The sequence below is a fragment of the Dendrobium catenatum genome, unplaced genomic scaffold, assembly GCF_001605985.2.
Source record: "Dendrobium catenatum unplaced genomic scaffold, ASM160598v2 fragScaff_scaffold_970, whole genome shotgun sequence".
In the NCBI taxonomy this organism is placed as follows: Eukaryota; Viridiplantae; Streptophyta; class Magnoliopsida; order Asparagales; family Orchidaceae; genus Dendrobium; species Dendrobium catenatum.
In genome coordinates, this window is record NW_021319432.1 from 5,212 (window position 1) to 31,294 (window position 26,083).

The following is a 26,083-nucleotide window of genomic DNA, read 5'->3' on the forward strand; positions in this document are numbered from 1 at the left end:
TTTTCATTAATTCGTCAAATTTATTCTTTAAGCAGCCCAACATTCATAATATTTGAACACAAATCAATAAATTCTCATTTTAAATGCAATTTTTTTGTGACGATGATGGGACGAAGGTTGAAGATTTGGGCTTCGTTTGGGATGACTTTCTTACTGCTTTATAGTACAAAAAATTTTAATTCAAAAAACTTTTGTAACATAAAGTTGCTTTAAAAATAGTAAGAAAGTCGTCCTAAGCGAAGCCATAATATTTTGAGCCATAATAAGCCGAATAAATTTGTCAAACTTCAAAATTTAACATACATCATATATTTGGAGCCATTTAATTGAAACTAAAAAGTTTCATATTAAATTTAGGCTTCGTTTGAGGTGACTTTCTTATTGCTACTTAAAACAGCTTTTTAATACAAATTTTTTTAATTTTTTGTACTAAAAAGTTGTTTTAAGAAGTAATAAGAAAGCTATCCTAAACGAAGCTTTAATTTATACACTTACTAATACTATCAATTACATAAAAAAAGAATTAATTTGAATAAATAAATTAATTTTATTTGTACCAAATTGAAAGTAATTTAATTTATAATAATTGCAAAAAATAAAATTATAATTTAAAAGTTTTATTCATTTTTCTGTTTGAATAATCAGACTTCTATTTCACTATTGATATTCTATCCATCTCGACCCAAATCCAAAAAAATTCTTTTTCGAATCTAATAGAAGTTTGCGCACTGCCGATAATTTACATCAGAATTGATTCTAAAACCCTAAAAAATTATAAATTTTTGCAAAATTGAATAAATGAGATTCCATAGCCTATAAAAAAGAAAAAAATAATAATTATATTTTAAACTGAAGTGTTCTATCACTCACCATTCTTAGGGAAAATTATTAGGTCCAGTCATCAGATCTAAAAATAGGTCCGGACATCCAATAAAAACTTGCTACGTGGACTGTGCTTTGGTTGTGCTTTTTGACTGCGCTTTAGGTGCGCTTTGACTGCACTTTAACTGCGCTTTGATTGCAATTTATCTACGCTTTAATTGCGCTTGACTGCGCTTTACCTGTGCTATACCTGCGCTTTTGACTCGCTTGACTTAAAATAATATTTTATTGGTATCCGTACGTAGAGATACGTCCGATGACCGGACATAAAAATTTGCCCATTCTTAGACAGAGTTAAACAAACTTAACCTTTAAATTAAATTAAAGTAATCATAAAATATATATAAAATCAGATCTTATCTCCAAAACTATTTTTCTCTTATATTTATAGATTTTCTTTACCCTAACCCTAATTTTCAATTTTCATGTCACATTAATGATTAATAATTTAATACAACATCATGTAAATACAATAAATACATCCACATCATAACTCAAAGCATCAAGATTTGTTAGGGCAACCCGTCCATCATTCTGTTATTTTTTAGCTCTTTACCTCTCTTGTTAAAATATAATCATGTCTGTTGACAAGGGCCAGTCTTCCCCGATAACAACTTCTCCGCCATTAGCGGCGGTCCCAATCCAATCCCAACCTCCGGTTAATTCGGCTCAGCCAACTGCTACAGAGGCCACGGCAAGCTATGAAGATGTGGTATCGGATGAGGTGCTATTCTTGGCAACTCTGGAGGCCCTACACAGATCTCTTGGTACCAAGTTTATGTAAGTGGATTTTTCTTAACTTGAGCAGAGGATTGGATCTTGTTCTAGAGGTTGTTTCTTTTTAATGGGTGATTTTTTGGAGGTTGGATTGATGATTGCGGGAAGGAGTTTAGGTTCTTGGTATTTTACTCACCTTCTGATCTTTGATCTGTGCCGTTGCGTAAAATTTTGACTTGTTTGCTCTGCATCCGGGAACCTTTATTGTTAGGGTAAAGTTTCCTAACTGGCCATTATCCAGTAAAGAAAGTATTTAGTCTTTTTGGATTCGGTTCGGCTTCTGTTTGTGAGTTGAGTAATAAATGTCTTGGTAGTTTTTGTTCGGTGAGTTTATGATAATGCGTCATTTTTGTCGCAGATCTCTTTACAATAAGTTTAATACAAGTGTGCTTTTCTCAACCTCGGTGATTGTGGTCTCTTTTTCTAGATTCTTAAAAAAAGTAATTTTTTTTTCTAGATGGCTTAATATTAGTAGGTTGGATTTTTTTTTTGTTGAAGTTTGGCTCTTTTGCTTCGATTTCGTCTACCTCAAATCTTTCCAAATTAGCCATTATCCAGTGATGGAAAGATTTAATCTTCTTCATGAACGTTGTTGGACTTATGTTTGTTAGGCACTTAATGTTGATTGCTTGATTATGCATCATTATTTCTTTCTATTTTCATATCATTTTTGGGCTTTGTGATCTTTATATCTCTGCTTCTTCATGGCTGAAGCTATTTGCTCTTCTCTAAGGTTCCCTCGGGCTATTCTGAGGCGGAAGGGCTAGATACAATTGCTGGTGTGAAGATTGTTAAGTGATCGCATTTAATTTATAGTTGTACTGTTACCATAATTAATTCTCTAATTCTTTATGGTTTTCTCATCTTATTATCGTGATCTGTTTGGGTGTTTCAAGTTTTGACCTGTTTTCTCTGTTTCCTGGCACCTTTAGTTATTGTTATCTTTCCATATTAGGCATCATCCATTGTCCAGTAATGGAAAAATTTAATCTTATTATTGGGTTTGTACCTTCTTTTGTTTGTGGGTTAGGTATCTAATGCCTTGATTGGTAGTTTTTCTTTAATTAGTTTACATGAATGCATCCGTAACTTTTTGACATTTTGGCGTTAGATCCTCTTTTGTCTTCGTTTGTACTCTCCTAACTTTTTGATCTGTCCATCTCTCTGCTCAATCATGGATAAAATATTGACTTTTCTCTGAGGAATCCGGTTTATTTGTGGTGGAATCTCAGCTGTAGTATAGTTGGGTGGTTTTATTTATATTTGTGCTAGTACTGTTAGTCTAATTTATTCTCAAAATTAATGAGATATTCCAAAATTTGACAATATTTCTTCAGCACTTTTAGGATGGTTTATTTCTTCATTCTTAGTGCTCATCCATGAAGGAAAATGTTCTTTTTTTTGTCTTTTTACCATCTTTTTGCTGGTTGAGTGAGTTGATGCAGCTTTGTTTGATTAATCTCAAATTTAATGGTATGAAATTTTTTTTTCCTGCATTGTTTAGACTGCTATCTGCTATTACTAATCAGTTTCTTTTGTTTTCTCAATTAATTTTTATTTTTAATGTTTATTTTGTCGATAGCTCTTTGGAGACTATAGATAGAGTATTAGTGATTTGCAAAAAAAAAAAAAAAAAAAAAAAAAAATCCATCTCATTCCAATCGTATAGAATTAAGGATCGATTGCTACAGTTATGTTGTTGATCAGTTTAATTGACATTATGGTTTGTACTGCTAAGTTATGTTGTTCTCGAAAATGTATCGTGAGAACTAGTTTTTGTGGTGAATGAAATGAGAGTCTGATCTCCGAAGATGTGCCTTATTTACATTTAGATTTTTTTAAGAAGTTTTGTTCTCTATTCTTTGTTAAACTGCTAATACATTTCTACTTTTTATTATTGTTTTTATCAGTCCTTTAACACTTTTATGATGCTTTTAAGTTTCTATTTTGAGTTTGGGCCATGGTAGCTGTGAAGTGAGAATGCATGGAAAGCTTAGCAAAATTTGGCTTTGAAGCATACATTATCGCATCATCATGAATTCTCATATTTATTGGTAAGGTAGAGTTTTGGGTTTAATTCCACATTAGCTAGATGAACAAATGATATAGTGTCGATACAATAGTGATCAGAGTTCATCCTTAGGGACTAAGATGTAGAGTCAAATAGGTTGGTGGCTACTATTGTATTAGGTTCAACTTGGTGACTAGTACTCTAATGTGTTCAAACTATAATTTGCTGGAAATTATAGGTTTCAGAGTGAAAAAATAGAAAAAATAGATAGTTAAAAAAAAAGCAAGAATTTTATATAGGTTCACCCAATTGATGGCTATATTTTGCTGCCGCCATTGTAAATTTTGATGTGGTTGATTGTATTAAATTACAACCCTAATATCTCAGGGAGATATAAGATGATCCCCTTCTTTATGAGAAGAAAACCTAGGATAGCTAAAAAAATATAATAAAATTCTCAAAATACTCTTAATAAAATAAATACAAATATTGGAAACCTTTCATGAGCTTTGCCGCTAAGCCCGATATCCTTCCAACCCCTGAAGCAACCTACAACTAAGTCTGTATAGAGCATTTTCTTCCTAGGACAAAAATTAGGCTCCACAAATTATCATAATTCACAACAAAGAAAGCATAGCTCAGTTTTGCACAAAGCTATAATTTCTGTTGGAAGAAATGAAGATCTTATGCGTGTAAACCACAATTAGGTAACAAGGTAAGATAGTACACGATGCTATCCTAGAGCATTTTCTTAAACAATTGTTGAATCATTATGTGAATAACATATCAGTTACAGTAAATCTGGTACTGTTCATGCAGCTGAGCTTTTTCCAAATACAAGATGTGATGTGAGACAAATAAGACTTGCACAGAAATATTAAAAGATACACGATGCTTGCTACTTAAGAACAATGTTTCGTAAGGCGAGATAAAAGAACTCTCAATCGTCAATTTTATTATGGTAAGCAATTACAAGACTAGAAATTTAGAACAAATTAAGATAGATCTGAAATTATCTCAGTAAAAACTAATATGTTGTAATAAAATCCCACGGTTAATGTTTAGAAAGTTCACGATGAGTTACCATACTCACTCACACTCAAAGTACGGCTTAGCGGTTGAGGATGAAGCATACGATGAGAGAAATTGCCACTAGGAAGATAGTACCAAAGGTCTTCGTTGATGGAGCGGTAGCCACGGACGGAGAAGCGGTGGATCTCCCAACGAGAAGCCAAGGCGTCTTAGGCTTTTGAAGATCGATCGTATGTGCTAAGAAATAAAGGATGCGCTTGACGTATCTTTCCATTGTCTCGTCGTATTCCCAATCGAGGTTGTAGAAAGGAGAGAGAAGAATGTCTATCTCCCCACGATCGTTGTAGGCGAAACCATGATCAACATCGGGATCGGCCATTCATCATAAGCTTGAGAAGTAAGGTACGCAAGGAGGAAGAAAAAGAGAGATGGTGGTGGGGAGAGAAGTCGACGGCTTGAGGAGGAGGGAGAGGGGCCGGCGGCTTCAAGGGGGAAGGGAGGTTGGGGTTTGGAATCAGATTTCAGTAAACCTGAAATAAATCTGAAATAAGTTTTAGATTTAATTAACCTTGGAGGGAATCAAATTGAAATTTGATTTCAAATCCAATTTGAGTTGAGGCTTCAATAGGAAACATTGGGAGAGCACATTATTGGGGGCCGGCGGGTTCAAGAGAGAGGGGATGGGGGTTTTATTTCCAAAACCTGAAATTAATTTCAGGATTTGAATGAAATTGGGGTGAGAATAATTCGAAATTTGATTTCAAATTAACTTGAAATTAATGCCTTAAGTAAGCATTAAATGGAGAGGGCCCTAGTAGGCCGGCGGCTGGAGAGAGAGAGGGGGGGGGGGGGGGAGATTAAGAGGAGTTAAGTGAGCCGCGGATTCTTCCAACGACTGGTGGGCCTTGTGCTAGCTCACCTCTAGCTCTCTCTTCCTTCTCTCTAGCTCTCATGCAAGAAGAAGAAGAAGAAACAAACAAATTTTCATTCATTAATCATCATCCAATACATAAGACATGGCCACTTATATAGGCCTCACAATGACAAAAAATTAAAAGACGAGAATGCCCCTTGGGCTACAATAGTGACGAATTACCCATAAGGGAAAAAACGGAAAAAAGACTAAAATAAAATAACTAATACTTAAAATGCATCAAAATTAAATATTCTCCATCATGGCCATCGATCTCCTGTATCGCCTCTGATAGACGCGTCGAAACCTCTTATCGATGTCCCCATCAAGATGCTTTGGAGTTTGAGCTTGGCATAATTAATGGTTCATTCAAGTGTTCACCCTTTTCAGAGCTCCTTTGGATGCATCATGCATAAAAAAGCATTATGGAGGTGGTAAAGTAGAATGGCAGCTCTTTTGAAGAAGGTGGACATATGAATTTAAACATATTTCCCTAAATGTTTTTGAATTTTCATCAGTTTCACAATTTAAGTAATAGCTGAATCTGCTAAAGGGTAAACAAGGCTTTCTTGTGCGGTTCCTTTCATAGACTGTATACTGATCTCACATCGGATAATATCTTGATTGTTGGTGCACACTTTTTAGTTTTGTTACTTGGCTGCCAGTGCCATCTATATCTTGGCCATCTTTGTTTTTCCCTAGCACACAAAGTAGCACATAACAATAAAAAAATGCTATAAGTCAAAATTATTTGCAAGTTACAAAGGATTCAACATCAATGAGGTCTACCTTGGCTATTTTCACTCAGAAAGCGCGGCTATATCTTCCCGATGATTGAGGATGATGGGCCTGCCATGCAAAAATTTCTTTAATTATTGAATAAAAAAGGATTGCAAGATTTGTACAGGGTGTGAAGAGATGTTTTGATGTAAGCTTACTATATTTCGTGAAAGCAGTACATTGATGACTCCCGGAGGCATCATTGTGAGATTGAGAGGCCACAGAGTTGCTAGACAGCTCTTTGAGGTTCATTTTGAGGCTTGAAAAAGTAAGCGAGATAATTGAAATTCCCCAGATTTTGCTTTTTAATGGATAGTTTGTTATATCCTGGACCTTAAGTAAAGAATATGCCTGAAACATTACATTGCCTACATTATTTAAAGAACAAATGCTTTCATAACTTATGGGCTTCTAATGGAAAACAAGTAGCGGTTTTAATCCTTTATTGTGAGAAAAATTGAACTCTTGTGGTTGATCTTTCATGTAAACATCTATAGATTCAATCTAGGTTGGAAACCTGCATTTGATCCATGCAACTATGGTAATATTTGATGGCATTGATTATTAGAAATTCTAGAATGGATGATTTTCAATTATTACGTCAGAATAATTTAAACGTAGTTAAGGATATCAAATTCAGTGCCAATGAATCTATTGTTATTGCCAATGCAGATGAAGAAATCAGGAGTTTCTGTTAAGCTCTTGGAAAAGTAGTTCTGTTTGCAAGTGTTCGCTGGACCATCAATAAATTGATGAATTGGTCTCTAACACAAATGAAGAGGCCTAGAGTTTCACAAGATTATGGAAATTGAATAGAGCTCGTTCTAAGAGCGACCGAGCACTCAGTGACTTCTCATTTGAGTGACCTTTATCAATGAAAAGATTGAGTATATTATATCATTTGGGTGGGATCGAAACTGTTACAACAACAAAAATAAGTCTTTATCCCACAATGTGGGGTCAATAACATAAATTCTTTTTCTTCGTTATTATATTAAGAGTCAAATTCTCATTTAAATCAAATAAAAATGTCATTTTAATATTTTTTAATCAAATCTTTTTAGATTTACCTCTATCTTTCTTAACATAGGCCAGATCTAATACATCTACTCTCCTAATAGGGTTATTGGAAGGTCGACTCTTTATGTGACCAGATCATTTAAGGCAACTCTTATTTATCTTCCACCGGAGCTACTCCAATCTTTTCACGTGCATACTCATTTTGCATTCTGTCTCTAAGGGTAAAGCCTCTCATTCACCTAAGCATTCTCATCTTTGTAACACTTAATTTAATTTTATGCATCTCTTTTAATAATCAACATTCTATGCTATAAAGCATTGCAGATCTCAACACCATCTTATAAAATTTTTCCTTAAATTTGAGGGGACTTTTCTATCACACAATATGCTCGATGCATTCCTCCACTTGAATTCTACTCATTATATTTACATCTTTTTCACCATCACTTTGAACAATAAAACCGAGATATCTAAAAACATGTATTTTTTTTAATGACTTGATCACCCAATGTCACAATCTTGCCACTAGATCAATTACTCTAAAATTACATTCCATGGATTTTGTTTTAGATCAACTCATATCTTTAGACTCTAATATTTATCTCTATAATTTAAGTTATTCATTAACTCCTTTTCCAGTTTGAATAACAAGAAGAATATCATCAACAAAAAATATACACCAAGTTAAATCCTCTTGCAAGTTAAAGTTGATCCTTGATGTAATCCAACTGAAATAGGAAAATACTTGGTTAAACCACCTTGTGTTTGGACAGAGTAATAACTCCTGCAAATATATTTTTATTGACTTGAATGTAAGCATTATTAACTACTTTCTTTTCTAGAACTTTGTAGAGCATTTCTCTTGAAACTTTATCATATGCATTCTCTAAATCAATAAATATTATATGTAGATCCTCTTTACTTTCTCTATGCTTCTCCGTAAACCTCTCAACAAATCTATATCTCATTCATTTATATTAAATATGTTCTTCTAAGAACAATATTTTTTTATTTTCATCCTCAGTGCATTTCACTTGAACTAAAATTTACTTATATTTACTTGCTTTACCAACTTATACATACATTTTTCACCATCCTTAGTATCTAATCTATTATATAAATCACTAAAAGTTAAATTCTTTGCATCATATATTACTTTTTTAGAATTTGTATAGGCTCCGCTATATATTTTTCAAGCTTTTATATCTAACACAATTTTTATAACAAAACTTCTTATTTTTTATCTTTTCTGGCCTATTTTAATTTTACTACCAATAATTTTTACTATTAATAGTTTTTCCTTTTGATTATTTAAGCGTATAATTTTTAACATTCTTAATATCACAAACTATTTTTCTTATATAATATTAGTTTGCTTCATGAATAACCCAAAATTTAAGATATCAAATCATACTATTAAAAAATATTTTCATTAACATTATTTAAATACCCCATCTAATTCTAGGGAAATATTTTACTATATTTTTTATTTTCTATCATTTCATCTTAAAGTCAAAAACAAATTTTTTTATTAACATTATTTAAATGCCTCATATAATCCTAGGATAATATTTTACTTTTATTTTTTAATTTCTACCATTTCATTTTAAAGCCTAGGATATTATTTTAATTTATTTTTTCATTTTTTTAGTATTTCATTTTAAAGCCTATACATACATCTTTCACCTTTCTTAGTATTTAATCTATTATAGAAACCACTAAAAATAAATTCTTTATATCATATTTTGCTTTCTTTGAATTCTTATAGGCCCCTCTATGTGTTTTCTAATTTTTTGAGTTTTTACCTCTAATATAACTTTATAACAAAATTTCTTATTTGTTATTTTTTTACACATTTTAATTTCACAACCAATTTTTTATACTATTAAGATCTTTTCTTTTTTATTTTCTTAACATATAATTTGCAATATTCATAATATCACTAGTTTTTTTAGATAATATTAGTTTGCTCCATGGACAACCTAAATTTTAAGATCTTGAATTTTACTTTAAAAATATTTTTATTAACATTTTTTAAATTCCTCAGTCCTCACATAATCTTAGGACATTATTTTATTTTATTTTCATTTTCTATCATACCATCTTAAAGTTTAAAACTGATAAGTGATGTTGGGCACATAGATTTTTAGTCGGAATGACTTTACAATCTATGTAATCTAAACGATCTAATCTTCTTTTAAGAAAATAATCAATCTGAGTTTTATATAACTATCTTATAAGTAATGAGTCATCTCTCTTATTTCTTAAATAAAGTATTAGTAATTACAAAATCATAAGTTAGAGCAAATTCTAATATAGTTCTACAACAGTCATTAGTCACTCAAAATCCATAACTATCATAAATATTTGTAAAATCTTCTGCTACTCTACTAATATGCCCATTTAAATCTTCTTTAATAAAAGCTCTTTCTTCAAAAAAGTATCTTTTATATCCTTTATATTTCATCTTGACGTAAGACAAGCTAAGAGGCTCATTAATGGATTCATGACCAAAGAGCTTGATAATCATCATTATATTTTATAGTTTCATTTTATTTTTATGTTAGAAAATGAAAGTGAGCTATCATATATTATTTGGAGGGAATATTTTAAACATAAACATATATTTTAGAACAATATAAATAAACCCAAATAAATCCAAAAATTGGCAACAACAACTCTTCGTAGGTGCGTCGATTTAGTTGTTTGTGCATGTTGGTGTCGATCATCGGCAACCATGGACATTCAACAATGACAAGCACCAATGACTGCATCGACGTGCAGCGACAATAGTTGAAGTTTGTGAAACAAAACATGTTATTTTTTTCGCGTTTCTTGTTCTACTGCATCCCCACAATCTTTCAAAATTCATAATCCATTACATAGCTCACAAAAATGGAGTTATACCCTTTCCACAAAAGCCTCTCCTGTGTCCACTTGTTGTAACTACTTCACATGAAATATTTATAACTTCCTAACCATATCCAGTTAACCTAAAATCAGTAGCATTAGTTTGTTAAATCCAAAACCTTTGATATTGATGTATTCACCATTTTCCATCAGTAAAAACCTAGCCCTCCACTACAATAAAGTTCAACTAGATCATAACTATTTTTTATTAATTTAATTGTGGTTCAAATAATACATGAAGTGTTATTGAAAAAGACGAAATATTATAAGAAAATACATCAAAATCCCTCCTTAAAAATTCATTCATATGCTACAGCGGCAGGCCTCTCCGGATTTCTCTATATTTGAAAATAAATATTACAGCTTCTAAGTGAGAGGATTAACACTCCATGCATCTATATAAGTGGTGGAGTATTCATAGCTTTAGATGCATTCAATGGTATAATGTTTATAACTAATTATATAATAATTGATAATTGTAATAATTTAAGAAGTGGACTTATATCTCCTGCAAGTGTGTTTATTTTCCAATTCTAATGTTTGATAAACCTTTTAGGTTAGAAGATATCATATGCATTGAAAACATTTGTATAGAATACATTAGGAGGCAAAACAAAAAAATAAGCAGTAAGTCAAGGGTTTTACTCATCATTATAGTATTTATTGGATTCATTGCCAGGGGATTGAGTGTAAGTTAAATTTTAATCATTATTATATTCTACAAGTAAATAAAATAGTTCTATTAATGTTATCTCTATTTATGTCAACTCATTGTATAATATGTGACTATAGGTTGTTTGCATGAAGTGCAAATGAAATTGTAGTGGTATACAATGAATGATTAGTTTTCTGAATCAAATAAGGAGGCATTAAGAACATACAATCAGTGTCATAATGTGGTTTATAATGCCCAATTTGGTGAGACATATGGAGGTTTAGGAGTAAGTTCTAATCGACCTTTATGCCATATAGAGATGACGGCTCATAGTTGGACTCTTTAATATGTGTGTCCAATAAAGATAGGTTGGGGATCTAAGTTCACAGCATATGTATGTATCTCAATGGGCAATAATATGTTGGATATTTCAAGAAGAGAAGTCTTATAAAGTTTGTCACTAATGTTAGATACATCAAGTTAGTGATTTAGGACAATTACATATCTTTGTAACTTAGAAGGTAGTAGTACATTAACATTTAAAAAATTAGAAGTCTTATCAATCATGACATCAGGAAATGTTTAAAAAGTTAAACTGATGATTTGAGATCACCATAGTTGTGTGCATCTAATTGGAGTCTCATTTGTGAGCTTACTAGGAAAGAGTACATATAAATTACTCAGAGGTTCTTAGACCATAGTAGTTACATGAAAGAGGTGCAACAAAATGCTCATTAACATGAATACTGAAGTTAGATGGGGATTCAAGTTCATTAGGATAGATGTCTGAGATAGATGGATCAATAGCTGAGCTAGACACATTTAATTGGGGATTAATATTTTCTGTCTTCGAAGAGAGGTTCTTGGTCATCCTTAAAGGTTATTAATTTCATAAGATTGTTTAATCTTTTATCTATATGCTTCAACCTATCAAGAATTGTATGAGTTCTATCATTCATCATGAGGTTAAATTCTTTTAATCTCCTTTCATCAAAAGTAGAAGGATTTTTCCTAATAGGTAAGGGGGATATCTTATGGTATTAGACTGGCTTTCTTAAGTTCTATTTTGATTATAAACTTTTGTTTATATCTACCTATGTTAGGGTTTTCACCCAACTTTTTGTTCTCTTTCTAAGAAGTCATTTTTTATTGTATTTAGGCATTTCCTTTGAATTTTGATTTATCAAATTTAGTTCTTTGATAGTCATCCATATTTTGCCACTCAAAGAGAATTTTCAATTGTTTGAGCCTATATCAAAATTTGTAAATGCTGTGACAACATCAAATGTATAAGTTTCTAATTTTATCTGAGTGTATAGGTATTTTGGTGTTGAAATGCATAATTACAAATGCATAGTAGGCCTTGAAGTGTTTTAATAATATGAAAATGATGAGATGAAAATATACAAGAAAAAATATTGGATAATTTGAATAAATATTTTACTTAAAAAACTTCCATGTGAGGGGTGGGGTCATAATGAATCAGTTAAGTTCCAAACTCTCATTAGATAGTTTAGATTTGTTTGATGAAACTTTTTTAGTCGTACAAATATACAAATGAATTATTTATTTTTTTAATTATTTTTGTGCAAAAATGATTATGCAAAAAGAAAAGGACAAATGCTTATACAATAATGAAATGCAAATGCATAACATTTTCATAAGTGAAGATAAACATGCATAGAACTTACTAATCACAAAAATATTACTTTGATTTTTATGTTTTAAAAATACATTCAAGACGTTGTATGGAATATTTTTTTTCTACACGCTCGTACATGGCATGGAACTCTCATATATCAAAGAGGGTTGGTAGGTATTGAAGTAGGATTGTCTTTTAGCTTTTATGGGGTGTTCTCTACTTAGAGAACTAACAAATTAATTTTAGAATTTCCAACATGACATTCCAATATCTTGAATTTCTTTAATAGAGATTTCTACTAAAGTGAAATAATTTAATAGTAACGAAAAGTAAATATTATCAAAATAATTTAATAGTAACGAAAAGTAAATATTATCACTTGATTTCAAGATGCCTTGTGGATGAAGCATAAGATATCGTCCTCTTCAAACAAATGTGCTTTATTGGTGAAGAGCCTTGGTGGAGAAGTTCAAAGATAAGGTGTCCTTTATAATGTTAGTGCCTATTTGGATTGGTTAGTTTTCTTCTCTTTTGTGGCAAAGAATAAGAGGATTTTGATCTTTTCGTCACTAAAATCAAATGATGGGAATATTTTTAGGAGATTTCTGTTGTTATTGGAGTGAAGGTGGAAGATTTTTGATTGGTTAAAGGCGAAGAAAAAATGTTGACCAAGTTAGGATTTCTAGTTGAAACTTTATTGTAGTGGAGGGCTAGGTTTTTATTGATGGAAAATGGCGAATACATCAATATCAAAGGTTTTGGATGTTAACTAACTAATGCTAGTGATTTTAGGTTAATTAGATGTGGTTAGGAAGTTCTAAATATTTTATGTGAACTAGCTACAACAAGTGGACATAGGAGGAGAGGGTTTTGTGGAAAGGGTATAAGTCCATTTTTTGGATTATAGTTTTTGAAGGATTGCTGGGATGCAGTAGAACAAGAAACATGAGAAAAAAGAACAAGTTATATTTGAAAAACTCAACTGTTGTCGGTGCACGTCAGTGCGGTCATCGGTGTATGTCATTGTCGATTGTCCATGGTTGTTGATGATCGACACCAATATGCGCTGATGACTAAGTCGACTTACTACGAAGAGTTGTTGTTGCCAATTTTTGGATTGATTTGGGCTGATTTATATTGTTCTAAAGTAGATTTTATGTTTAAAATATTCCCTCCAAATAATATATAATAGCTCACTTTCATTTTCCAACATAAAAATAAAATGAAATAACAAAATGTAATGATAATTAGTTCCTCAGTCCTGAATTTGTTAATGTGCCTTATAGCTTGTCTTGCATCAAAATGACATATTACATTGCTAAAAATTATGCAATAAAATTTGCACAAAATAGGGTTAAAACATCCTACAACTTATTATACGAATACATAATGTGAGGATTCAAAAAGGGCCTACCTTAAAATGTTGGGATATGGCTCAAGTATAATAAGAATATTATGATTAAATTCATAATATTAATCAATATTTTTAAAAAGTCGAATGATACTTAAACACAATAGGCTTAAATATATTGGATCCATTTTATGAAAGAATGGGAATAAAGATGAAGATATAATTGTTGCAATCAAGGATGGATTGTGAAATTGAAGAGATGTCTCAGGAGTAATGTTACGCTATAGAAGTCATTGGTATTCTTCGGCTTAGTGTGATGTAGAAGAAAATCTTAAAGAGACTTGTGGCGAAGTTTAGAGGGATAGGTTGAGAAATTTTTATATTGTGGAGGGCTTGTAGGAGTAGTTGTATTGAATAAAATGTGAAAATAAAATTTAAGTGGCTTATGCTTTTACAGTAAAGGGTAAAAGATACACCAATATGATTGGTAAATGAATTCATTGTTGAAAGATTAGAAAAAAAAAAAAGCCATTGCAGTAAAATTTGCATATTTTTTATTGTTATTATTGTAGCATATTTGTTTAGTTTTATTCTGGTATTTGTTAGGTTTGGATGGATTGGAGCTAGGAGTGTAAGTGAGCCAAGTCGGCTCGAACTCGACTCTTTAACAAGCTCACGAGCTTCGAGCTCGAGCCTATTTTTTATTCTAAAAAACTGAAAACTTGTTTCATTGTGAATGACATGGCCTTAACTATATTAGTTCACTAACTGTTACAGCATTATTGTTTCAACTAGTTGATTTAAGAATAACTAATTTTAATCTTTGGACCATCTGATGCTCTTGCTGTTACTCTTGAGCTGTGCTCTTATTGACAGACAATTCCTTTCCTTACATAGGGTACCAAGGGTTGGAGGAAGACCTCTTAATCTACACCGCCTATTTGTTGAAGTTACTTCCCGTGGTGGACTTCAAAAAGTAAGTTTTACTTTTTCTTTGAAATTCTGGTGAACTGAATAGGAATTTGATAAATTTTTTGAATTAAAAAAAAAAAAACCCGCTGCTTGTGTTGTCGTGCTTGTCTTCATTCTCTGGGCCTTCCAGATTTGCCATCAAGAGAATAACAGACACTCACTTTTGTTTGCGCATGAAAACCCTTTCTGGTTGGATCTTAATGCTTCCATGTTAAGTTGATGGGACATTAAACATGCTACAAACAACGAGGCTCAAATCAGAGCCTCACTTTTTTCCTTGTTTATCAAACGAAACAAAAGGAAAAGGTGAGTTCTCACTGAGAAATGCTCTTGCCTGGCTCACTCTTACCAAGAGGATTCCACCCTTCAATGGCAAGAAACTTCGATGTTCTCTCTAAAGGAAGGATATTGTTATCAGAAACATTGAGGTCTGGACTGGTCCGTTGTCACAGCAGCTAGCATTTAGACAGCCTGGAGCTCTACTAAGCAAAACTAAAGATGAATCTAGGTATGCGTGTGAAAGCTGTGACACTGAGAAGCGGAAAAATGCTGAGTGATCTAAGGGGCAAGGAGCTAGAAGGTGAAATGACTAGTGCAAAAGAGCATGAGGATAGGAGAATGAGCAGGTCAAGACAAAACTGTTGTGATGATTCGTCTCTTTTCGCTTCATCGCTACCATACCCATAGTGTTTTCAAAAACAAAAGTAGGACAAGTAGTTTGTTAAGGGGTTGTTTGGGGTCACTTTTATTTTTAATTTTTAATTTTATTTTATTAGTAGGACAATTAGTTTGTTAAGGGGTTGTTTGGGGTTATTTTTATTTTTTATTTGTTATGATTTCAAATAAAATATGTTTGTATCTTAAAAATATATATATATTTTATAAAATATTAAATCAATTCACTCCTGTGGTGATGGCGATGATTGCCTATAGAGCTGTGGCAGTGGACGGCAGTGGCCAAAGGTCTGGCCAGTGGTGGTGGCTGACAGTGGCTAGAAATGGTGGCTAGCGGTGGTAATTGCTTTTAAAAATATTAAAAAAACATCAAAAAGTTGGTTTGAGTGTTCTTAAAATTAACATAGTTTATTTTTAAAATTTAAAAAGAAACTTGAAAAAGGCATCAAACAAACATGTTTTTAAAAACAAAAGAGATAACAAAAAAGAATAATAATCTCAAACAAGCCCTAAGTTTTTGGACATGTTCAAGAAGCTACACATCAACATCCCTTTTGCTGATGCACTAGATCAGATGTCCATCTATGCGAAGTTCAAGAAATTCCTCTCCAACAATAAGTCGATAGATTACGAGATGGTGGCATTCACCCAGGGAGGTAGTGCTATTCAACAAAGAAAGCTGCCAACAAAACTGAAAGATTCAGGTTGCTTCACTATTCATTGCAATATTGGAAATATGCAATTTGACAACACGTTAGGTGTTCTTGTTGTAAGGATTAATCTCATTTCTCTTTCAATCCATAGGAATTTGGGTCTCAGGGAAGTAAAACCAACGACTATTTCATTGCAGCTGGTTATCAACTCAATGAAGTTTCCTACGAGAATTGTTTAGGATGTATTGGTAAATGTTGATAAGTTCATTTTCTAAACATATTTCGTCATTTTGGTTATGAAGGGCGCAAAATCAAAGTATCCCATCATTATGGGTCGATCATTTTCGGGTAACTGAGAGAACCCAAATTGATATCCATAAGAGCGAGTTGCACCTTAGAGTGTAGGAGGGGGAATTAGTGTTCAAGGTTTATGAGGCAGTGGCAAGTTAGCAATCGAGTGGGAGTTTTTGGTGTATTTTGGCAGGAAATTTCACACACCTTAGTCATTGGGCATAACCCATAGGAGCATTTTGGACCAACTCTGAAGATAATGATTTTGTGGCCGAGCAATTCTTGTGGATCGACAAAAGAAACTCACCTAATCAAATATAGTTTGAGTTGGACTGAGTCAGACTGAGGATGTTAAAATAAGCGCTTGTTGGAAGACAATCGATTTATCTATTTCAGTACTCTTAAAAAAAAATGCTAGGTTGAGAGTTACTATTTTTTCAAAAAAAAAAAAAAAAAAAAAAAAAAAAAAAAAAAAAAAAATCATCTAGCTGAACTGGTGTGTAGATGCCCAATCCAAACACATAGGCACTAGTTTTGTTTTCATGAAGAGGAGCAAGATTCGGTGCCAAAGTGCTCGACGTAGTGCCCAGGTGCCCAAAGTCCATTAATTGAGCTAGATTCCAAATTTTTTGCATGTAGAACTATTGGATAAACTATTGCATGTGGCCCTTTTTCCCTTATATGCCATGTGTGCTTTCCTATCTAACTAAAGCATGCAAATTCCAAGTGTCATTCATGCCTCCTTAGCTTCTAAATTCACATAGTTAAAGCTTATACGTGCAGCTCATTTCTTTTCTCTCAGCCCTTACCAATTTTAAATAGTACTCAACAAGTATTAAATGGGAGCTACGTCATCCTGAAAAACCTTCGATCCAAAACATTTCATTAGCACTGTAGCTGCTGAACGTTACCACTGCTCCATCTTGATAAAATCCTGCATTGTTGAGTGAGTATTCGAATTGCTAGGATGGAAAATTCAAGGGATGATCGATGCCTTTGGCTAAGGAATATTTGTCCAATAGCCAAAAACATGCTTAATTTCGATTATCTGAGAATTCTACGCCAATGCAATAGAGCATGTGGCTGATGCAAGTTTCTTAGGGCAAAATTTATCTCTTTTAACAGGACGACGGTCAAGACATACTATGGGCTAAGAAATATGGATGAATATGGCTACTCAAACTTTGTTGCGACAGGACCTGATTATGATGAAGTCATTTGTTTCCTTACTTTTCCAAGAACCTGTTGAAAATTCTGGCAAGGTACCATTATTAACTCTCCTGTTGTTGGTTTGACAAATATCTCTTTAGCCTGTCATATGTTTATATCAACCAAGTTGCTGCCAAGTGGGCATCTGTGCAACATCACTGAAATGCGCACATCATTGAATTTCACAATTCAAAAAAATTATTCCAAATCCTCCACAAGTTGCAAGAAATAATGATTACGAGACTTGATTTTCTATTGTTGATCTATGGATTATGCTTGAAAGACAAATGTCTCCATTAGCACCGTAGAGGAGGTGTTGTATCTAAAGACGCCATTACACAGGAGAATTGAGTAGATGCTAATGTAGGAGGAGGATATCCTAGATGCCATAGCAGCCTTGGAGGCCCTAAAACCTTAACATTATTCAGTTTTAGGAGGAGAAGTCTTCACAAGTTTGGAAGAGTGTCAGGCCTGAGCAGCCAGCTTGATTGTTTGGATTAACAACAATGGCATGCTAAATCCTGAATGGGTACAAATCTGAGCTATATTATGGAGAGCAGCCATTAACACTATGATTATGTGAGCTAGTTCAACACATTTCTCATGGACGCATTTGCAAATTGGCAATTGAGGGTCGATCCATAAAACATCTCTTTTCACCACCACCGCCGTCACCAAAATACCCAGTGCGGTAGTGCCTCTTGGCTATGAGAATCATTAGGAGGATGACTGTCCTCGCCTGCAAAGAAGTTATCTGTCTTCAATCTTTTTACATCTTTTCTTATTTTTTTTAATTGCATGCATTAGGGACAGTGATCTTCATATATCATATGCTGGTTTGGTCCTGATCTATTTTATGTTGCTTAGTTGTTTTTGTTGATTTGTTCTTACTGAGAGTGTGGTAGAGTATGCATATGAGAGATCTTATGGTGATCTGGTTGTCTAGAGGACATGTTTTTTCCTTTTATTTATTTGCATTCATTTTTGTAATTTTCTGTTTCTTTTTGAGGGCTTGGAGTGGAGAATAGCTGTTGTGGTATGTTTTAGCTTGTATTATATTTTGATAAAATGCCTAGGTTTCGTGACGTATTGTTTTGCTTCAAAATTTTTTGGAACAGCTAGGAAAAAATAAGATTATAGTAATTTATGGTGCTAAGGTGTTTGTGATCATTATACTGTATTATTGCATTGCTTCTTGAATATACTAATATGCATCATTATTAGTTTACATTATGACAATTGATCATCTAACAAAAGCACCCATTGTCGTTGCTAGAAAGTAGATAATTTAGCCATATTTTTCCTAAATTTGTGTACATGCCCAATATCTCCTGGACATCCACAAGTACAAAAATAACAATTACTCTTCATTTGAAGATAGGGGTGTCAACATATGACACTGATGGGGGCATCGACAGGAGATTCCGGCGCGTCTATCAGAGACGACACCAGAGATCGACGGCCATGATGGAGAGCCTGTACCACTGAGGACTATTTGTATCTGCATTTTATTATTACTTATTTACTTTCAGTTTTTCCCATTTTACCCTTGTGGGTATTTGTTTTCTCTTGTAGCCCAAGGGGCATAGTAGACTTTTGTACTTGTTGTCATTTGGAGCCTATTTAAAGGGCTCATGTATCTTGTATGAGGCTAATGAATTATTGAAATGAAAATTTTTTATGTTTTGTTCTCTTTGTGAGTTCAATATCGTAGAGATCTCTTAGTGAGTTCTTTGTGATCTCTTTGTGAGTTCACTTGTAGCAATCACCCAAGGCTTGAAATCTCTAGTCTCTTATCTCTCCACCACCGAAGACCCCAAGTAGAGAAGAGGAAGCAAGAAGCCAAGCTTCTGTTGCCGCCGTCCCTAGATCCACCCGCCGGCCACCATAGCCTCGCCGGCCGGCCACCTTGCCGCCGGCCTCCTTTCGGTTCCACCACCTTCCCCACATCCCCTCCCGTACTTCTCATTGAAATTTGAAATTTGAAATTTCAATTTCTTTCCAAATTTGGAAATTCTATTTTTGGAAGGTTTTTTTGAATGAATCCAAATTAATTAAATTTAAGTTGATTTGGATTTTATTTCAGATTTTCCTAGTCATCATTTTATATTTGGAAAACCCCCTCCCTCTCTCCATAACTCCCTCTCTCTCCCTAGCTATGCCGCCGGCCCCCCAATCTTGCTTCCCCATTAATTACCCAATTAATGCCCCCTTCCTATTTGAAATCCTAATTACTTCCAAATAACTCTTCCCCACAATTGTGCAAAACTGAAAATAATTTCAGTTTTCTATTTCCCCTCCCCTCTCTCTCTACCGCCGGCTCCCCATTAACCTCACCCTAATTTAATTTCCATTAATGCCTTAATTGCACTCAACTGGAAATTCAAATTTCTTGTATTTTCCCTCCCAAAACCCTTAAAACTGAAATTAATTTCAGTTTTCTTCAACAAATCACAAACTCCCCACCTCTCTCTACCGCCGACCCAATCTCTCCCTCATCCCCACACCACCCCTTCATCCCCTTGAGCTTGTAGTGACGAACCGGCTCCCAATACATGGTGTATGGCGGATCCCGCTACTGATTACGGGATTAAGATCGACATCTACGGCCACGTTCACATTCTTAGATCGCCGTTCTTCGATGTGGGATTTGAGTTCGACGACAACGTGGAAGTCTAGTTGAATCAAATCCTCCCCACTCTTATAGACGTCATTGACGAACAGTTTTCAGATTACGACTGGATCATCGAAGGCCACCCACCCGCGCCTCCACCACCTCCAAGCTCCTTCCTCGTGGAGACGATCATTGGCTCCTCCCTCCTCGTGGCAACCTCACTACTAGCTTGGACGATCTTCCGCCGCTCAACCTAGTTTCGTAGGAAAGAGAGAAGAGGCCTCAAGGTGAACAACTCCGTATTAATTGTTGGATTCAATTCACTAGCTTTAAACTTTACTTTTTCCTTTGTATTGGCTTAAATTGCCCGGTCAATTTTCATTGTAATTCCTTTGCCTAAGCAAAGTATAACTCTACGACTTCTTGTAACCGATTTTAATTTGAAGCATGATATTATAAACGGTTAAGCTCTTATTTAATTTCTTTTTCTTTAATCATGTGTAACTCAATTCATGCATCACATCAGACACGACCAACAAATTTGACCCGGACCCGACCATAACCCGTTTTGAAAAATTCGGGTTCTGGTCGACCCATTTAAACAAATGAGTTAGGTTCGGATTTAATTTTTTGACCCGATTGATGTATCGATTTAGGTTCAGGTTAACCCGAGAACCCAAAAACAACTTGTTTGACCTGCCCTCACTCGTTCGGATCTTGTCCTACCCATTGCGTTTGCGCCCGGCCTTGCCCTCGTGGCCTCGCGCTTGCCTGCTAGCCCTTGCACGCTCGCCTCATGGCCTTGCCTGCTTGTATAAAGGATTGATATATAGATTTAAATGAGAATTTGATTCTTAATAGGATAGAATGGAGAAAAATGATTCATGTAGTTGCCCCCACGTATTGGTATAAAGGTTTGATGTTGTAATTATTTCTTCACATTTTGTAAGTAATGTTCGTGTGTTGATTTGTTAAATGTTTTGATCTTTTAGTCTACTTTTATTTGGCATTATAAAAGAACAATAAACTTTGATAGCAAATTTTTTTGGGCAATGAAATTTTGTAATATTTAGTGAAAAAGATACATAATAATGCAGTTGTATAAAGACTGCTATATATAAAAAAAGAAGAAAATATATCATATTAAGTTAATTAGAAGTAAACAAGAGTAAAAGAATCCTAAAAAAGTGGATCATGCTGACTCATGTGCCAAGTCTAGAACGTAAAAATTAATATGTCAATTATCAACAAAAATTATCAAAATTGTCTTTTAAATTTTTAAGAAAGATCAAAATGGTCCTTTAAAGTTGGACCATTTTGGTCTTTCATAAAGAGTCAAGGGACGATTTTGATCCTTTTCTCCCAATTATTATGCTTCGCTTGAAATCTAATGAATATGGGAGAATGGAGAAGGTCTTCTTTCGATTAATATCCTGATGTGGAATAACTTATTAAAATCTTTTATCTATTAGATTAAAATTACTTTTAATCAAATTTTGATATTGAACCAAGCTAAATCATTAAAACTCTCTACAGTAGAACATCCTCGTGTACCATTGGCGAGTATGACTGTAGTATTGATTGGAGAAGAAATAGGAAGTTTTGTAGCATAGTCCTTGGTAAGCTCGCATATGTCTAACCCAAGCATGACTCTAAATAAATTGGAAGACCCAACTATCAAAGCTATACCATTAACAAGTGAAGTTATTAACTCAACGAATGAATCTTGAGTAGTATGCAAGTCATGAGAAACCCTCAAGGGAGTAGAGAGAGCATTGCCTACATATTGGAAGATCTCAATTGCACATGAGTATTTAATATATAATTATATTCTATGTTCATATTAGTAATCAAAAGAGCTAACCTCAGCTTATGGAATCTTCAAGGACTATTTTCTTAATTATGAATGGGCCTTGAAGCAATCGATAGAATCACAACCAACAAAATTATAAGACTGCAATATAAGGATTTGAATTCAAATTTCACTTTTTGCCAATAGCCACATTAAGTGCCAATCCATAACTTCCCTAACAAGAGTAAGAGACAGAAATGGATGCGAGAGTCTAGATATAGCAACACCACTTGCAATGATTTGATAGAGATTGAACCCAAAGAAAATATTGTGTATTTATTAATGTAATGAATCTGAAGATGAGGGGAAAGACTCAAAAAAGTTTAATATATATAGATGTATTGAAGAATGGAGACCACTTCAACATACACATCTATAAAGTATTTGCTTAATATAAACTCTTAGAGAAAGGTCTACATATGCTTGAAATTTTGAGGTAGATCTTAGTGTTTAAAGTTTCCAATGTTAATGTAACTAGTAACATAGAAAAAAAAATTGTTATTTTCCCAAAATCAATTTATTAATCTTAAACATGTATTCACTATCTTCTAGGAAAAAAAAGGCAAAAGATTTATGACCTTTTACTAGAAATTAATTCTCGAAAATTAAGAATTACACACCCTCACATATGCTTGAAATTTTTCGCAATAAAAAGAAATCCAAAAAGACTCGACCTCACTCTCAACCAATAATGAAAACCCTCTAGGAGAGGATGAGACGAAGAAAAAAAAAAGTAAGAAGTCACTCGAAAAGCAAGCCTAAGTAAGGAGGTATTACTTATCCTGGTATTTCAAGTCTCACACTTATTTGAGGAGTAAAATCATGGAAGGAGATTTGCACATCAAAGCAAAATTCTATTTGATGTTCAAATGTTTTATGCTTTTGCATCATATTTCTTTCATTTTTTTTAATTAGCAAATAAAACAATTAAAACCGCCTAATCATCAGATATCGAAAAAGGACAATCTGAAAAATCTGAAGGGCCCATCAAAGATGCAAGTATTGACTTCGTTACAGCTTTCTACACATTCTACTATCCATGAATACAGGGAGCGCTAGAAGAGAAATACCTTCAATCACAGAAATAAGGAAATTTCTGAAGAAAGGAATTAGCATCAAAATAACAAATAATATCCAAAAAAGCTGTAGGGAAAGCACAGCCACACTGTCGGTGGGTTGGTGCAGAAGATGGAGTTATAGAAGTTGGAGATGCTTTTTCATTTTTGTTAGAAGAGAATAAAATGACCGCCAATTGGCACAGGGTAATGAGACTTGAATGTCTAGTGTGCTAACATAGCAAAATGAGAATGAAGACTTTATGATTTATGATCTTATTATGTGTCATACAAATATTTGGTGCTGTGGCTCGTTGAGTAACCACAATCGGGAACAAAATGATGCTATCGAGTCATGAATATTAAACATAATCTAAAGCTAACTTTGGGGTCATGGTGAACTTGACTAACCTGGCAGATTGATTAACCTTACAGATTGTCCACTATTCTGAGGTTAGTGTAATTAACATGAAAATTATTCTTCCACTAACTTCTTGTCTTGAATGACTATAATATTTTTATTATATGCTTTAGCTAACTTTATCATCTCATTAACTAATCACAGGTTATTAGAGATCGAATATGGAAAGATGTAATTTCTGCCTTCAACTTTCCATCAACAATTACAAATGCATCATTTGTTTTGAGAAAGTACTACATCTCCCTGCTTCAACATTATGAAGAAGTATACTTCTTCCGCAATAAAGACCCGATAGACCCAATCACTGGTACCACCTTTGGCGCTTTAATTCTTTACTTGGTATCTTTTGTTAGTTTGACGTTGCAAAGATTTTTATTTTTTGCTGAAAACTATTTTACCAGGTACAAATTATGGTAGTCCTTCAGCATCAAAACCAAATCAGGTGGGAACTACTGGTGCTCATGGCACCAGTGGAAAACATTTAGCAGGTTTGCCAAAGAGATTCTTGTTCATTTGCCCCGTGATATGCTTCTGTATCCATTAATCATTAGGCGCATACATTTTGAATATTTTTGCAGATTCTTCTTCTGGTGAGGTTCTTATCGACCAAGAACCATTAAAGCAACAAGATCCTACAAAGATAGCACAGCAAAAGAATTCAACAGGACTTCAGTTACCAGGTTTTCAGTCTTTTATTATATACGTAGCTCATGCAACAAAGTAGACCCATTATACATACATTTATAGATAAATTTGTAGCATTTCTTATAGTAATGATGCCAGTTTTGTACAATGTTTTATGAAGTATAATGGGTTTGTTAATAGAGGAAATATTTGGTTGTTGATATGCAGGATATCCACCACTAGAAATAGGTTCTTGGTTGAGAGGGGAAATTACAGGAAAGTTTGAAAATGGATATCTAGTGACTGCTATCTATGGTTCTGAAAAACTCACCGGTGTTCTATATCATGCTCATTCTGATGGTTCTCAGAGTCAGACGTTATCTTCTTCATCTTCTGGTCAACGAAGAAGGAAAAGGTCTTCCCAAGCCATAGAAGAACATTCTCTTTCTAAATCTAATAGCTGTAATCTATATTTTGACCATGGTGTGAAAGTCAACCCCTCATTATCCACAGAAGAAAAGAAAATAAGCAAGCAGTTGGGAGATTTATGGAACCGACTCACTCAACCAAGCAATGAGGTATGAAAAAAAAAAAATTTAATTTCTTTAATTAAATCGCTCAAACATGCTTGTACATGATGTTTAATACAGGATGTTTAAGGGTCTAAGTTTACTAATACAGTTAAGATGGTGCAATGAACGCATATCACATAGAAAATTAGGAATAGCAGATCGAACACCACAAAATTCATAAAAACTCATTTTCCTTAGATGTACAAAATACATAAAAATTCATTTTTCTTAGATGCAAAACATAAATATGAGAATTTGAATACAGATGATAATGCAACATATGATTAATTTCAAATAAATCAATGTGAAATTTGATTCATATAGAATTAGCAAGCGATTAAAGTTTTACACTGCAAGTAAAATTTGAATTGTATCAAATTTGACTAGAATCAAGAGCTCTAGTATAAGTAATCTCAAATATTTAAAGAAATAGATAACGTAAAGATATCACTAAATTGAAGACGATCCTGGCCTTCCGGTGTAAGGAGATGGCTTCTTCTATAAATAGGTGGTCAGACTTTTGGTGAATCAATCAAAATTTTTAAGTGCCTCTAGTTTTGATGTTTATAATCATCTACTTTTTCGGTTGTTTCTCTTTTTGTTTAATTTAAATTCCAAATAATATTCAAATCTCGACTGTTAACAAAATTGGCATAAATATATTTTGTCACTGGCAAAAATGCCAAGACTTTCCACTGAATATATGTATAAAACCACCCAAAGAAGTTATAAGAATTGCAACCAGAAAATATAGAGCAAGGACTTGGTAAGCACCAACAATAGAACATGTCTGTAAAATTGTTGAAGCATGACCCTAATGCGCAAAATACAAATTAGCTAAGCACCATAGCAACAAAGTCATCAAATCCTTAAATAGAAATTTAGTAATTCCTGTAGTAGCATCAATACAACTTGAAGAAAAACCTGTAGCAGGACTATAGCTAGGAGTGGTAGAGACACTGTAATTACGATTGTTGAAGAACTTTAACCATGGTAGCCATTGTTGCCCAAAAAGAGAGTCTACAACAATTTGCATGGCTTAAAAAAAAAAAAAGACTTCGAAGAATTTGGCATTTAATATTTATCAAGTAAATCAGAATATAAATTTCATGCTGTCTTCGAAGTAATCCACAAATTAACACAAAAAGGTCTGTTATGCCAATGCAGATATC

The 26,083-nt window shown here is 33.5% G+C and overlaps 1 protein-coding gene across 3 annotated transcripts in view; it reads left to right on the forward strand.

Annotated features, from left to right (window-relative positions):
- Positions 1 to 1,392: 1,392 nt before the first annotated feature.
- LOC110111261 (high mobility group B protein 15) overlaps positions 1,393 to 26,083 on the forward strand; it is a 30,188-nt gene continuing 5,497 nt past the window's right edge. Inside the window, exons 1-7 of one of the 3 annotated variants that reach the window (XM_020843042.2) lie at positions 1,393 to 1,662; positions 14,871 to 14,949; positions 23,860 to 24,022; positions 24,117 to 24,203; positions 24,294 to 24,395; positions 24,568 to 24,754; positions 24,853 to 24,917. In XM_020843042.2, coding sequence (XP_020698701.1) covers positions 1,460 to 1,662; positions 14,871 to 14,949; positions 23,860 to 24,022; positions 24,117 to 24,203; positions 24,294 to 24,395; positions 24,568 to 24,754; positions 24,853 to 24,916 — 885 coding nt within the window. In that variant the 5' untranslated portion in view covers positions 1,393 to 1,459 and the 3' untranslated portion in view covers position 24,917. Of the gene's footprint in view, positions 1,663 to 14,870; positions 14,950 to 17,689; positions 17,827 to 23,859; positions 24,023 to 24,116; positions 24,204 to 24,293; positions 24,396 to 24,567; positions 24,918 to 26,083 lie in introns of all 3 variants that reach the window. The other 2 variants (XM_020843043.2, XM_020843041.2) reach the window with 2 other exon arrangements.